General features: G+C 42.8%; 1 protein-coding gene across 1 annotated transcript in view; it reads right to left on the bottom strand.

The window, feature by feature from the left end:
- Nucleotides 1–15,387, bottom strand: part of LOC102740084 (caspase-14-like) — a 25,873-nt gene extending 10,486 nt beyond the window's left edge. Inside the window, exons 1-5 of the mRNA XM_006733431.3 lie at nucleotides 14,855–15,387; nucleotides 13,315–13,367; nucleotides 11,958–12,107; nucleotides 7,489–7,714; nucleotides 6,947–7,063 (exon numbers count right to left, since the gene is read on the bottom strand). Coding sequence (XP_006733494.1) covers nucleotides 6,947–7,063; nucleotides 7,489–7,714; nucleotides 11,958–12,107; nucleotides 13,315–13,367; nucleotides 14,855–15,206 — 898 coding nt within the window. The 5' untranslated portion in view covers nucleotides 15,207–15,387. The remainder of the gene's footprint in view (nucleotides 1–6,946; nucleotides 7,064–7,488; nucleotides 7,715–11,957; nucleotides 12,108–13,314; nucleotides 13,368–14,854) is intronic.
- Between the last annotated feature and the right edge of the window lie 1,414 nt (nucleotides 15,388–16,801).

Genomic DNA, 16,801 nt, shown 5'->3' with positions numbered 1-16,801 from the left:
TTTCCAATCTCTTTCTTTAGCTCCCATCTCTCTAAAAATACCAAAATAAGAACACAGAATAGTGCATCGAACACCTGAGCATCCACCACCCAGATCTAACCAACAGGAAACATTTTGCTTTATTTGCTTCAGCCCTTCTCTTCTGGTGAAATACAGTTGAAGCCTCGTTTCAATTTTCTCCCTGACTACTTTCTGGTCCCACTTCCCTGCTTCTGTACCTCTACCAGAGGCAGTCCCTGTTACAAAGGTGTTGGCTGTTCTTTGTGCCATATTTTTATACTTTACCAGCTATATATTCAGTCATAATAGATTGTATTATTGTGTTTTTAAATCTTTATGTGAAAGGCATACTATCTGTATCCTGTTACAGCTGCCTTATCTTCATTCATTGTTACATTTTAAACTTCTCCACACGGATTCTTTTCAACTGTGCATTGTATATTCTACAGTTTGAATATACCAGTCCCAGTGGCTTTTAGCTTCCCCGCCTCTTCACTCTCCCTACTATAAACAATTTCAAAGGAGCGCTCAGATTAGAGTGCTCAACGCATCCTCATTCACCCACTTTCCAGTTTTAGCACTGAAAAGTCCAGTATCCCAAGAAACCCCTCCATCTCTTGCAAACTAGGGCAGTTGGTCATCCCATATCATGCATATACACGTGCAAAAGATTCCCCTACGCAGAAGTTCCCAGACTTTCTCAGTTCATGGTGCCCTTAGTGTCTTAGTAACTTTTTTTGCAGTGCTCCTAGGTCAAAAGAAATATCTGAGAGTTCCATTTACTAAAGTAGATAGCTCTAAGCTCCGTATTATTATCTAAATAACTTATTAGCCATTTAGGGGGAAAGAACTCACACAAACTGAAAGACAAATAATATTTTAATTTCATTCTTAAAGAACCATAATTACTTACTAATGGGATGTGTGCACCTGTTGGCACTGCATGACTTTTCAACCCAGGATACCTAAGTACTTGCTTTTTATCTCAGCAACCCTCCAAAACTTAACTCCCCCAAGATATGGTATCATTGAAAAGAATGCAACATAATCTAATTGTAGAAACCATAAACAACCTCAAGCTAGTGGCTCCCAGAATTAAGTAGAGCTATATGACTTCACTGTGGCCCCCTGGTTGGGGGACCACAGCACTAGAGTATATATGCAGAAGTGAAATTGCTGGGTCATGGCATAAACATATTTTTAACTTTACTAGGTATCACACATTGCTCCCCAAAGAAGTAGAACTAATCTGCTCTCCTTAGTGGTGTATGGAAGTACCTGTTGCTCCATATCCCCACATATACTCGGAACTGCCAGGCCATTTATGTGTTCTCTGATGAAATAAAAGTGGGTAACTCTGAGAGATTTCAACACATATTCCAAATTTTCCACTTTTGACACCATATACTCCTCCAGATGTAAAATTTTATTAAATTATTTTATTAAAATAAAACTTTTAATGCTATCCTGGGCTATCCTGGGCTGACGGAAATTCATGGAAATCTCCAAGGCTCCTATTCCTCCAAATGAGGAAACTGAAACCTGAGCTCAGAGCAGAAAGTAAACATGAAACACAGAGTTGCACCCTGTCCGAGGGACTAGGAGCACCTCCAGTGAGGGCACAAAAGTCTTGAAGATGTGCCCGGGAGGTGCCGGAGATGAACCTGAGATTCCTGCATTCACCTTGTGACCCCAAAGAGAGTTACAGTGGTCCAAGTGGGTAATAATCCTCCCTAAAGAAAAGAATTCCCTATTCATGCTCCCAGAAGTCACACAGATTAAGATTCAACAAATGAACTATGACTTCAAACACACAAATAAGCCACCATGAGTGACAGTCAACAAAAGCAACCCAATGAGTGACCCCCAAAGACATCAGGCATTGGAAGTATTAGGTACAAAATATAAAATAACCGCCTGAAATGTTTGAAGAAATAAAAGATGGACTCACAAGAAGAAATAAGCAAAGATTCTGTCAAATAAACAGCCAGATTTGGGTGCTAAAATGGATTTACCACCTATAAATCTTCCTTAAATGAATTTCTAAAGGATATACTTCAGGAAGAAAGAAAATGAATCCACCAGTCGCCTGGGTGGCTCAGTCGGTTGGGTGTCTGCCTTCGACTCAGGTCATGATCCCAGGGTCCTGAGATGGAGCCCCTCATCGGGCTTCCTGCTCAGCGGGAAGCCTGCTTCTCCCTCTCCCACTCCCCCTGCTTGTGTTCCCTCTCTCGCTGTCTCTCCGTCAAAAAAAAAAAAAAAAAAAAAAATCCTAAAAAAAAAAATAGTGTTCTAATTTGTGGGGTTTTAAAAAAAAGACTAGGTATTACCTAGAATAGTGCTTGCCACCCTAGTGCGTGCCAACACATTTGATGAAAGTGTTTTAAATTGATGTCTTAATTCAGAAGAAAACCAGGGGGCAGTGGAAGGATAATTTAAGGCAATTTAAGAACACATAAATATTTTTATATAAACAATGTTAAGCAAGGGGCGCCTGGGTGGCTCAGTTGGTTAAGCGACTGCCTTCGGCTCAGGTCATGATCCTGGAGTCCCGGGATCGAGTCCCGCATCGGGCTCCCTGCTCGGCAGGGAGCCTGCTTCTCCCTCTGACCCTCCCCCCTCTCATGTGCTCTCTGTCTCTCTCATTCTCTCTGTCTCAAATAAATAAATAAATAAATAAAATCTTTAAAAAAACAATGTTAAGCAAGATACAAAAAGAAAAGAAATAAATGTTAAAAATAGCACGGAGGTGTGGGAGAAGGTAATGGGAATTAGTGTTCCAAGGTTCCTTGAATCATCAGGGAGTAAAAATAAGCTTTTTTTAAATTAACTTTAGGCTAACTGCGCATGTATAAAATTTCACGGGTAACCATGAGAAAAAGAATTATGGGATGTCTACCTTCTAGGTCAGCAGAGGGTCAAAAAATGTTAGAATAACATACTAAACTATTAATCAAGCAAACACAAGAGCCATAAAGGAAGGAAATAAAGCAAAGAAAAATAAATAGCACAAAATAAAATGGCAAAAGGGCAAATATATCAATAGTCACAATAAAGACAAATTGCCCTAATTTACCAATAAAAAGATTGATAATGTCACAATGAATTAAAAAAAAAAAAAAAGGGCGCCTGGGTGGCTCAGTTGGTTAAGCGACTGCTTTCGGCTCAGGTCATGATCCTGGAGTCCCTGGATCGAGTCCCGCACCGGGCTCCCTGCTCCGCAGGGAGCCTGCTTCTCCCTCTGACCCTCCCCCCTCTCATGTGCTCTCTCTCTCTCATTCTCTCTGTCTCAAATAAATAAATAAAATCTTTAAAAAAAAAAAACCCAGCTATATCCTATCTAAAAGAGACCCACTTAAAACATAAAGGTCCAGAAAGGTTCACAGAAAACAGTCTGAAGGAGGTATACCAGGCCAATATGGAGCAAAAGAATATTCAAGTACCTATATAAATTCCAGACAAAATGAACTCACACAAAAAAAGCACTACTTGGGACAGTAGGTTCACTAAAGAGTGCTTAGAACATTTTATCTTATTTCTTCTATATATTTCACCACAATTCTAAAATTGTATGCCTCTACTCAAGTTGTGTCAAAATAAAGAAAACAAAAACACTGGGACTACAGAAGAAACAGACATGCCTACCACAATAACATGACATATGGACACACTTATCTCAGATATTGGCAGGTCAAGCAGACAAATTTAGTAGAGACATAAAACAACTGAACACAATTATGCTTAATTGATAGAAATATTTAGAACCCTGCATTCAACAAGTGCAGAACACATATTCTTAAGCACACACAGAATATCTAGGAGAGTCCAAATGCCATTAAAAAGTTTACTAGAGGGGCACCTGGGTGGCTCAGTCAGTTAAGTGTCTGACTCTTGGTTTCAAACGGCTCAGGTCATGATCTCAGGGTCTTGAGATTGAATCCTGGGTTGGGCTCCCCACTCAGCATGGAGTCTATATGAAGATTCTCTTCCTCTCCTCCTCCTCCATCCCCCCACCCCCATCCGGGGCTCACATGCTCTCTCTCTCTCTCTAAAAAATAAATAAATCTTTAAAATAAGTTTACTAAAGACCAAAGCATAACCCAAGTCTCAACATATTTCAGATCAGTACTGTCGTCCATATTCTTTCTCAGTTCCTCACACAAATAAACCAGACATCAGTAACAAAAGGACAAATTTTAAAATCCCAACACAGAAATTTAGATAGTTCTAACATGTAAAAGAACAATGTAAATTTAAGAACTTTTAGAACTGAAGGACAAAACTGGTCCATGTTAAAATGTGAAGGACAGAGTGAAAGCAGTCCTTAGAGGGAATTAAAGCTTTAAACATGCTTATATGCTTAAAAAGACAGAAAATAATGAGTCAAATACCTAACTGAAAGAGCCGGGGAAAGACGAGTAGCATAAACACCCCCCAAATGAAGAAAAATGGAAACAAGAGTCAAAATTAATGAAATCAAAAACAGATACTAGAGGGGATTAACAAAACTAAAAATAGGTTAAGTAAATACACCACTGGTAAGGCTGATAAAGAGTAAAAGAAGAAAGCCACAAATATCAGAGATAAAAGGAACATTACTATATATTGGACATTTCACATGATTAAAGGGGCACTGAACCCTGGGCCAAGAAATCTGAAAATAAATTTTTACTTTTCTCCCACGGGGAAGCCGGTTTTCCCAGCACTATACTGAACGGCCCATTCGTTCCACGCTGATCAGCAATGGCTTGTCACATGTCTTGTTTCCCTGCATATTTGGTTCTGCCTCTAGGTTCTCTCTTCTATCCCAGTGGGGACACACTATACATAGAGTTTTTGATACTGCTATATATGAAGTATTCTTATTGTGTTGTAAAACACAAATTCTCTCAAATATCTGCATAGCTCACCCTCTCCCGTGTCCCCCAAGTGTCTACACAACAATCAGCTTCTCAGTGGGGACATCTCTATACGTCTCTTTTTTAAAATTGCAATCTCCACTCCTGCCCCTGGACACTCCCTATATCCCTTGTCCCTGCATTATTTTTCTCCATAGCAATGGTAACCATGTAACATACTTTATTTTTGGTAAACATTTCACTGAAAGGTAACCATCGCACAGAAAAGAGTGCAAAGCTTAGGGGTATAAAACAGCTCAATACATTTTCATAGAATGAACACACCCTGTAACTAGTGCCCTCATCAAGAAACAAGATAGTGCCAGCACTCCAGAAGTCCCCTTCTTGCCCCCTCTGGTCCTTACCACCCCAAACACCGCATGCCGGAGGGCGAGCACTATCCTGACTTCTAACACCACAGATCAGTTTTGCCTGTTTTTGAACTTTATACAAATGGGATCATAAAACAGCACAATATATAGTTTCTCTATGTGTTTATTGTCTGTCTCCAACTAGCACATAAGTTCTGTGGATGCAGAGATTTTTAGTTCTTCTGTTCAATACTGAATCTCTAGCCCTTAAATATGTATAGCCCAGCACACAGTCATAAAATTCATTCATTCAATAAAACTGGAACATGAAGTTCCTCACCTTCACCCTTAACCGCTCCATAATAATTCTGTGGTTAGTTTATATCAGCAGCTCATTTCTTTCTATTGCTGAGCTGTATTCCATATATGGCATACCACGACTTGTTTATTCATTCACCTGTTGATGGTCATTTGGGTTGTTTCTAGTCTTTGACTACTTCAAATAAAGCTGCTATGCCACTCTGGGAGGCCACATGCTTTCATCTCTCTTGGGTAAATAACCAAGGAGTGAAATCTGACATCTCACTTTAATGGGGGTGTTTTTCACATCTTACCACTAAGTGTGTTTCATTTTAAGTTGTTGCCCTATGTTCCTTTGCTTACATTTCTTTATTAAAATTTATCTTGGGGGCGCCTGGGTGGCTCAGTCGTTAAGCGTCTGCCTTCGGCTCAGGTCATGATCCCAGCATCCTGGGATTGAGCCCCACATCGGGCTCCCTGCTCAGCGGGGGGCCTGCTTCTCCCTCTCCCTCTGCCTGCCTGTCTGATCTCTCTGTCAAATAAATAAATAAAATCTCTAAAAAAAAATAAAATAAAATTTTTGTTGAATTCCATATACATTTTTGTAAACTGCCTTAATCCTCTTTGAAAGAAGTTAAGATAAAAACATTTAAAGGGGGGCACCTGGCTGGCTTAGTTGGTGGAGCATGTTGACTCCTGATCTCCGGGTTGTGAGTTCAAGTCCCATGTTGGGTGTAGACATGACTTTAAAAAAAACAAAAAACAAAACAAAAAAAAAACAGCCCAGCTAAAGAAATGTCCTTGACCTCTTAATTCTATCTCTCCTACAAGTGAATCAAGTGAAGGGGTGGCTCTTTACACACAAGATTCTTTTGGACCTTACCTTATAAATTAATAACAGTATTAGTAATGAAGTAATGATGATAATATTATTAACATAATGTATTAGTAATAATAGTAGCTAATTTCTTTTTTTGGATTATGCCAGTTATTATGATAAGCACATCTGTGGTTATATTATTCAATTTATGTAACATCTCAATGACATAAGTAAATTCCATCATTCCCGTTTTACATGAAGAAACTGATATATCTAGAGATTAAAAAATATTGAAATTCTCCAATATAGCAAGTGGAGGAACTAGGTTTTGGGCCAACATCTTTTTCATAGGAGAGCCAGTGATCTTATTTACCATGTGATACTTTGCTCAGAGGTTCGTGCCTTCCCGGAAGAAATGAACAGTAAGATGCCAACCTGCCATCTCTAAAAGTGGGAACATTTGTAAAGAGAGATGGATGGGTTAATGAAAAATCTCCTTATACATGTCAATTTGTAAAGCACCGATAATTAAAAAAATTAAAAAAAAAAAAAAGGTACAAATAACCCAAACCTTCTGGAAGAAAGTGTGTGTACTGTCATCTACCCTCATGTCTCACCTGCCTGGGTGGGATAGATGATGAAATAATCACTGAAGGTGGGCAGCCTCCTCCTCTCGGATATGTCGTCAGACTCCATGGGTTCATCGTCTGTCTCAACACCGGTGTCTCTTCTCTCTGTTTGTTGAAGAACAAAAATACAAACTATAGTGATACACCACAGACACCAGGAGCCCCCAATCAAAGTCCCAACAAGCTGGTATCTCCACAAGAGACAGAAATATCTGCAGAAGCTACAGAAGTTGGATGTCGGCCCCGCAGGCCGCCTGGCATCCCATGGACAGTGGGACAGCCCTTGGAAACTGCACACATCTCCCTGGCCCACCTCATAACGTGAGAGACTTGGACCCTTCCTCAGCCTAGTTCTCCTTCTATCCCTTCCTCCCAGCCCAAAGTCTCTAGTACACTACACAACTAAAGTCACATCAGCGGAGGGGCCTCTGATTTTAAAGAAACAAATATTTTAACTTCTTTTTCTTTCCTCACTCATCCGTAGGAGAATTTCCTAGAAGCATGACTGTTACAAAGAAGTCTTCACTTACCTCCTCTGCAGGCCTGGATGATAAAGATCTTTGGTTTCTCCTGAAGTGCTGGACAATTTTTATTATTAAACATTTCAAAAATATCCTCCAGGCTGACTTTTTCACCATCTTCCATTTTAATAAACCCTTTCTCTCCGTGGGACATAAGGGTAACAAGACAACAGCCAACATCATCTTTACTTTCATTGAGTCCATCACGGAATGATCTTATTTTCTCAATTAACACCTGTAAAATAGGATAACGTATTCAAAAGAACTGGAGGTAAGAAAAACCAGAAATGCTAGAGATGGCCCCTTTCCCTCGCAATCGGAGGACATGACAAATACAACAATAATCACATCTCAAACAGGCTTAGGAGATAAATATCAGTTCCTTAACTGGTCACTTCCCTTTCGGTTGCTTTCAGAATTCACACGATTTCTTCTTGTGCCACTGGTTCTTCTTGGACAGAATTAGGGCATTTCCAATTCTCTACCACAAAATACAACAGAATTATAGCTCCCCAAGGGGCTAGTATATGTAAATTTTATATTATTAACTTATTTTAACAAAAAAAATTGTTATTCTCGAAAACTAATGCCCTCAAAAAGCTAGAAATGGAAGGGAATGGAAGTGTCTACCAATAATACAGGTCTGCCAGAACCTATGGGGAGACGTCATCAGAATCAAGCCCCCCAGAGAGAGAAGCAAGGCAGGAATGGCCACTATCACAGCTCCCATGCCCCTCGTAGCCAAGATCCTAGTTCCTCACTTCAATAAAGTGAGTAAAAGTTAAATGAAGTCCACCTCACACCTGTCAGAATGGCTAAAATTAACCATTCAGGAAACGACAGATGTTGGCGAGGATGCAGAGAAAGGGGAACCCTCCTACACTGTTGGTGGGAATGCAAACAGGGCAGCCACTCTGGAGAACAGTATGGAGGTTCCTCTAAAAATTAAAAATAGAGGGGCGCCTGGGTGGCTCAGATGGTTCAGCGTCTGCCTTCGGCTCAGGTCATGATCCCAGGGTCCTGGGATTGGGCCCTGCATCGGGTTCCCTGCTTGGTGGGGCGCCTGCTTCTCCCTCTCCCTCTACTGTCCCGTGCTTGTGCTCTCTCGTTCTCTCTGTCAAATAAATAAATACAATCTTTAAAAAAAAATCAAAATAAAATAAAAAATAAATAAAAATTAGAAATAGAGCTACCCTGGTGGTATATACATACAATGCAACATTACTCAGCCATCAAAAAGAATGAAATCTTGCCATTTGCAACGACGTGGATGGAACTAGAGGGTATTATGCTAAGTGAAATAAGTCAGTCAGAGAAAGACAAATACCATATGGTTTCACTCATATGTGGAATTTAAGAAACAAAACAGATGAACATAGGGGAAGGGAAGGAAAAATAAAATAAAATGAAAACAGAGAGGGAGGCAAACCATAAGAGACTCTTAACTCTAGGAAACAAACTGAGGGTTGCTGGAGAGGAGGCTGGTGGGAGGATGCAACAGCCGGGTGATGGACATTAAGGAGGGCATCTGACGTAATGAGCACTGGGTGTTATATGCAACTGATGAATCACTGAACTCTATCTCTAAAACTAGTAATACACTATATGTTAATTAAATTGAATTTAAATACAAAATTTTTTTTAAATGAAGTCTAAATACGAGAAACAAAGAGCTAAAATTCATTACTTACAGATACCATGACTATCTAGAAATAGAAAACAGTCAACCAAGTAACTACTGGAACTAGCAACTGGAGAGCTGACGGGACACAAGATTAACTCACAAAGATCTAACGCCCACCACCCACCACCCGCCCCAGTTACCTGGCAACAGTCATTTATTTTTTTAAAAAAATTTTTAAAAGGTTTTATTTATTTATTTATTTGAGAGAGAGAGAAAGAGAGCATGAGCAGCAGGAGGAGCAGAGGGAAAAGCAGGCTCCTCACTGAACAGGGAGCCTGATGCGGAATTCGATCCCAGGACCCTGAGATCATGACCTGAGCCGAAGGCAGACGCTTAACCGACTGAGCCACCCAGGCGCGCTGGCAACAATCATTTAAACCACATAATGAAAAGGGGGTCCCGTTCATGGTCACACCCAAACAAGGACAATACCTAGGAATAAACCTAAGAAACACACATCACCTAAATGAAGAAAAGGATAAAGAAAGCTTCAGGGAAGAGGAAACATACACATGACATGCCCATGCTCTGTTAACACTATTAATCTGTCAATTCACTCCAAATGAATCTCAATTCAGTGTCATGGCAATCAAACTCCCAAAGGATCTCGGTGGAACTTAACCAGATTATTCTCAAGCTCACAGAGAACAGATGATGTTCAAGAAGTGCCAAGAATATTCAGAAGTCAAAAAGGAAAAAAAAAAGGAGGGACAGGTCCTGTCAGACATCAAAATGTCCTGAAAAAAATCACGGTGAATGAAACAGTGATGTACTGGCAGAAGTATAAACAAACATATGAATGGGATATTTTAGATTCCAGAAACCAATCAAATTATCTATAGGACTTTATTTCATGATAAAGGTGGAGTTTCAAATATGTGGGGGAAGGACACATCATTCAATAAATGTTGAGACAAGTGACTATCCATCTGGACATAAGGTAAGACCTCTTACCTCACACGTCAAAAGTAAGATTCCAGAGAGTTAGAAAGGAAACCTTAAACTATACAAATAGTACAGAAAAGTAATTTAAACATTTTTTAAGTTGGTAAGGCATGGGATTTAATCAAGACACAAAAATCAAGAAGCCACCAAAAAAGATTGACAGGTTTACTCACAAAATATTTAAAAAAGACTTCTATACAACTGAAGACAACAACAACAAAAAATCAAAAAAGTAACAGACACAAGAGAGAAGTATTCGCACTACATTTTGTAAATGAATAAAGTCCAGGAAAATAACTGTAAGAGCAGGAAAAAGACTACCCAGTAGGAAAAAGGGCTAAGGAAACAGAACAGATAATTTACAGAAGGAAAACAATGGCCAAAAGATGTTTAACCAAACTAATAATCTGGAAAATGAAACTAAGAACGATGAAATACTTTTGCAGTAACACTGCTAAATATTTACAAATAAACTAAACGTGCCAGGATGCAGGCAAAGCGGCCACTGGAGACCCCTAAGAGAATAAACGAAAGGAACACCGGCAGAGTATCTGCCATCTGATTCAAAACCATGCAATAGGTAAGAGATTCTGGTACAATCCTTGGGGAAAGTGAAAGAGTCTATTTTTACCTTTGAAATAATAATAAAATCAAAGCTTACTGGGCACTTGCTATAAGCCCGCTACTATTCTGGGCATTTTTACAGCAGCTCATTATCACCACAGCCCTCCAAAATAAGCCACTCTCATCAACCCCATTTCCCAGAGAGGAAAGTAGTCAATTTCAGGCAGGGCTGCTGAAATTATGGCACTATGGACATTTGGGGCCAGAAAACCCTTGGCATGATAGCACCCACCAGAGGCCAGTAGTACCCTCCAGGTGTGACAACCAGAAATGTCTCCACACATGGCCAAATGAGGGGGACAAATCACCCTCGGGTGAGAACCAGATTTAAGGTAACAACTAGGAAGAGACAGGATTCCAGCCCAGGCAGTCTATGTGGCATCCACAGCCCCACGCTGCACTGTTCCTGGACATTCATTAGCAGGGACTTCTGGGATCTAGGAAGGGCTTTCCCATGTTACTATCCCTAAAAAAGGGTAGGTCTAGGTCATGACTCAGGTAGAGTCAGAGAGGTCAAATTGAGTTCCCACCACTGTTCTTCCACCTTATTTTTTCAGTACCAACTAGTTAGGTCACAATGCAGGTCTGCCCAGGGCTATCAGCTCCCTCTCTACACCTCTTCCAGGTTCCAAGTGAATCCCACAAGGACTCACAGTGCTGCAATGCCTCTGGCCTGCCTCCTGCTGACCTCTCAAAGGGGTTTCCTTGGTCTTTCCTGCTCCCAAAGTCTCTGGAACTTGCCTACTCCAGACTCACGCCTTGTCCTTGGGCCTCCTTGCCCATCTTGCTTAGAACACCTTCTTGGGTCCCCTTCCCTCTTCAACTGCATAGCCCTAGCCAAGACTGGAGCCCAAGAGGTCCCTGCTTGACTGGAAGGGGAGGTAGGGTATCACACACTTAAGATTACAAAAGCATCAAGAATTTTATCAGGACATGCATGGGATTGTTCAGCAGGTCCTGGTTCTTGCCAGGTACTAAAACCCAATTTTCATTTTTATTTTTTTTTTTAAGATTTATTTATTTATTTGAGAGAGAGGGAGCACAAGCAGGGGAAGGAGCAGAGAGAGAGGGAGAGAAATCCTAAAGCAGACTCCCCACTGAGCATGGAGTCGGATGCAGGGCTGGATCCCAGGACCCTGAGCCAAAACCAAGAGTCAGACGCTTAACCGACTAAGCCACCCAGGTGCCCCTCCAAAACCCAATTTAAAAAAAAAGAAAATTATACCATTTTGTTAGGATCGATGCATTGTGTATGCTCAAACTGGCACTGGCCAAGCCACTCCTCCATTAGATGGATGTCCCGCTGAGCCCCTGGTCTGTTCTTCTCCACGCACATGATAAAAGCCTTCCGCTTGCCCCTCAGGTCATAACAGTCCTATTTTCCAGGAAAGCCAGTAATATTTAAAGCAAACCAAACCAAACTCAGAAATCCAAATATGTCATCGATCTGAAATAATGAGTTTCTTCTGGGATCAATGGTGAGGTTTCCCAGCTTGGAAGAGGGCTGCAACAGTGATTGTCTCTCTTATTAGTTATGGAAGGAGGGTGGGGGGGGCATGACTGGATTTATACTTCTTTCAAATATCTTCCTTACACCAGGACTAATAGGCCAATCTCAGTTTTAAATTCCCATGTATAGCTATCACTATCAGTTTAAGGAAGCATGGCAGACGGAGGAACAGAGTTAAATGACCACACAGGGCTGCAGTCATCAAAATCCAGAATATGGGACATGCTACAGATAACCTGGTTTCTTCAATAATTAAACAATAAGAAAAAAGGTTAAAGAAGGGAGAAGTATCCTAAGTTCAGAGCTTTAGGACACAAAGCAATCGACTGTAACTGTGTTGACCTTGTATGAGTCAGCATCCTGATTCAAACAAACCACCTGCAAAAGACATAGGACCCAGTCAATGAAATCTGAATCCCAGCCACATCTTTGCACACACTAAGGAAGTTGTTTTTAGGCAGAATAATGGCATTGTGGTTATGTTTTGAACAACCTCTTTCTCGTACTAAAGATTTAGAGATTCATACTAACGTATCTGTAGATGAACGTGATAGGTTATCTGGATTTGCTTTAAAATAATTGGGCCGGGAAGCAGACAAAACAAGATTGGCCCTATGTTACTAATTTGCTGAAGCAGGGTCATAAGTACATTGGACTGGAGTTTGAGAGATTTGTTTTTCTATTCTATTTTAGTATTTATTGAAAATTTCCATCATAAAACTTAAAAAAAAAAAAAAAAAAGTCCTACAACCAGCAATTTATATAGCCGTCCAAGGCCACACAGCCTGTCATCCTTGAACCTCCAGTGCCTCATTTTTCTTGATTTATAAAATAGAAATAACAGCAGTGCCTACCTATTTGGTTAATGCAGGCACAGCGGTTTTAAATGGCTCATGTTTATCTTTCACAATCATAACAGAAAGCAGTGAGATCTGACCACTTGAGACAACCAGACAGTTTCCTTTAACTAACAAGACAGCAGCACAAAAAATGTTCCAATGTCAGCTAAAGTGGCTAAATACCATTGTTCCTCACCAGTGTGTAGTGCTGGAGTAAGAGCAAAAATATTTACCAGTTCGCCATCCACACAATCATAGCTTCTTTTTAGAATCTTTCTTGGAATCCCTGAATGAATTTTCATGAAAAGAGAATAAAACAAAAAAAGAGCATTATTGCATTATTTTTTCCCCATTTTTTTCTTTTCAATCAATCCACTGTCATTACTGTTAACAGGAAGCTCCTCCCAGAGAATTCTGTTGCCTTATGTTTTCAGGTCCTGTAGGCTTCAACCTCATTTTAGAACAGGTTCCCTGGATTATGAACACACCCTCTTTCAAACTCCTACAAGGCTAGAAACTTAAAACAGACCTCCCTAGACCGCAGTTAGGTACAAGGGCAGAAAGAGCCAGGCGGGGGATAAAAAGGACAAGGTGTAATTGATTGACATTACTTTACATGTACTTCCTGGAGAGGCGATCAAGACATCAATAAAGGGACAGATAAAGTAAAGGAATTAGGTATTTTTTTTAATTTAACATAATCTCTTAGCATTTAATTCAAATATTTACTGGGTGCCGACAGGGTACAGCCATAATATTGTGTAGTTTGGATGATTCTGGAAAAAAAAACCACTTTACCAACAGTAAGAGACTCAAAGTCTCAAGAGGTGAGAACACCTAAAGAGGTGTTCATGTGATACCTGAACAACGAAGCTGGGAGGGACAACACAAATGCTGTACAGGCGACGCCAAGCAGGGAGAGTCGTTTCCACTGAGCGGGTATTCTGCCTACACGCCATGTTCGTTGGGCCATTACCGTTGTGATCCGTTCATTACAAATCTAAACAACATCAGCAACCGTAACACACCTCAAAGCTCAATCAGATCAGATCGTAAGCATACTAATGGCAGAGGTCACGGACAGTATATTTTAGTGTCTACTTCGATGGTTCTCATTTAAGTGCTGCTTTCTGTCTCTCTCACACACATATCATGGTGCACATACGTTTCTTAAATCTGGAGGGGGGGAGCCCCAACCTCCCTTAACCTGTTACATACTGCATTTCTTGATCATAGATTAATGGCAAATAGTCTCATGGTGTGCAAGAAGAGGGGCCCTCCCCCCTCCGCCCCCGTAAATACATTCCCTGGAGATGCGACAGCGGGAATTCCAATACTGTGCTTCTCACTGCATCATTTAGAAACCTCCCACATCGTCATCCCTTGAAGGTACATGTTAACAAAGCATCTCAGGCCTGCTGAGTCGATCTGATCCCAAAATGTGCTGGTAGATCCTGATCGCTGCTCTTCGACGGCTCATTCGGATTCCGCGCTCGGAAACAGCGACTCTCGGGACCACCTCCCCCCCAGGCTCCCACTTCCCGCCGCGCGTCACTGGGTCCCAGGAAGCCCGCCCGCTCCTCGCTCCGCTAGCCTCCGCACCCCCAGTCAAACCGGGTGCCCCGCCCCCAAGCCGAGCCCGGAACCCTCGGGCGCCGCGGCCAAACCCCGCGCTTACACCGGCCCGGCCCACCCGCCCAGCCCCAGGCCCCGCGGCTCCCCGGCTCACCAGGCCCCGCCCCCAGCCCGGGGAGCTGGCAGCCCCCAGCTCACCCCGGTCCTCGGCGGCGGTGGCGTCCTGCCAGCGCTGGAGCAGGTCGACGCGGCGTAGCTGCTGCAGCACCTTGGTGAGGACGCGCGACGCAGCGGCGGGCTCGCAGTAGTGCTGGACCAGGAGACGGGCCAGCCTTTTCGTGCTCTTGCCCTCCAGCTCCAGTCGCAAGGGGGTCACGCGCGGCTCCTCGTCCACCGACTTGAGGAAGATGCGGAAGTTGCTCAGCTCCTGCGGGGACAGCAGGTCCAGGGTCTCCTGCACGCGGCTCTGCAGCTCCTCCACCGCCGTGATCCGAGGTGCCCAGAGGCCGTTGGACTCCGAGCGCCGGCAGCTCTCAAGGCCTCTCTCCATCTCCACCCAAAGATGCCGAAGCGCCCGGACTGGAGGGACCCACCGCCGAGGCCCCTGCCCCGCGGACCGCGCACGCCTCCCGCTTCTCCGCTTTGTTTTGTAAAACGGAGGCGTTTCCGCTCGTTTCTGCAACAGCCGAGTGTGCTGGCCGCAGTGACCGGGACTCTCCCGCCCTGTTTCCTCTTCGGCCCCGCCCCTGCCCCGAAGCCCCGCCCCCGCCCCGCCAGCTCCGACTTAACCCTTGGAGCAGGTTAAGGAGAGCCAAGTGGGAACCCTGCCCTGCAGGGCTCCTCGGTGGTTCTGTGCAACGGCTGCGCGTTAGGGTCACCTGGGTAACTTAAAACCCCTCGTGCCCAGGCCACAACCTAGCTTGATTACAATCGAATTTCTGGGTGGCAGACCCAGACATCAGTTTTTAAAGCTCTTCAGGTGATTCCAATGTGTAGCCTGCTTTAAGAACTACTGATCTTAGATTCAGAGTGTTTATTAGCTACCTAACCCACTGGATCCCACTTGGAAGAACCACTGGGAAGACCTTGGACGCTGAAATAACACCTAGAGACTATTGCATTCAGCCAGCTTTTTTTGGAGACGGAGTGGTGAAAAAGTTGAGAATGTGAAGTCAGCAAGAAGTTGGAAATGCCTACTGTTCAGCCTGTGGGGCATGGAAGGGACATTGCTTTGGGGAGCAGACCTCAGCTTGGCAACTGCCCATTACTGTCACTGCTGTTAGGTTCTCTGATTTGGTGAGGCCCTCAGGAACTCACTCTAATTGTGGTTCACCTCAAAATTACTTACCCTGTGGGAGATCTGGTGAAGGAAACTCAGGACCTTGTTTGCATCTTGATTCTAATAAGCCAACTGTAAAAAACACTTTTCTTTTTAAGATTTCATTTTTAAAAAATATTTATTTGAGAGACAGAGAGCCCGCACACACATGTGGGGGTTGGGGCAGAGGGAGAGAATTGTCAAGCAGACTCCCCGCTGAGCAGGAGCCTAGGGTGGCTCCACCTGAGAGCCCCAAGATCAGGACCTGACCCCAAACCAAGAGTCAGAGGCTTAAACAACTGAGCCACCCCTAAGATTTTATTTTTAAGTAATCTCTATAATGTAGTTTCGCAATGTTGGTGAGGTCCGGAGTCAAGGACCAAGAAAGACTTTTTGAGACGTCTTTGGTGCAAAAAGGTGATTTTATTAAAGCATGAGGATGGACTCACGGGCACAAAATACCACTGCCGCTGCTGCCCCAGGATTGTGAGGAGCAACGGATTACATACTTTGCGCTTGGGGGGAATAAAGGGAAGGGAAGTTCCAAAAGGATTTTCATATGCTAAAGAAGAATCGCTGGAAACCTGAGGCGTTGCTATTGTCAAACTAAGGTGGTTTTTCCCTCTAGCAAGGCATTAACATAAGGGGTGGGAGCTTCCTGGAGGAACTTTATACTCTGCCTGCCTCAAGTATTTGTCAATGGGCTGCAGGTTATAAGGACACTTAATCTTATCTACAGTTCCTTCTGCCTTTGTATCCCACATCATCTCCACTGAACGTGGGGCTCCAACCCTGAGATCTAGGGGGTTTGCTTGACGGACTGAGCC

This window comes from Leptonychotes weddellii, chromosome 1 (assembly GCF_054177405.1).
Source record: "Leptonychotes weddellii isolate Sample4059 chromosome 1, ASM5417740v2, whole genome shotgun sequence".
Taxonomy (NCBI): Eukaryota; Metazoa; Chordata; class Mammalia; order Carnivora; family Phocidae; genus Leptonychotes; species Leptonychotes weddellii.
Note: the sequence above shows the minus strand (reverse complement) of the source record. Positions and strands in the feature narration are given on the sequence as shown.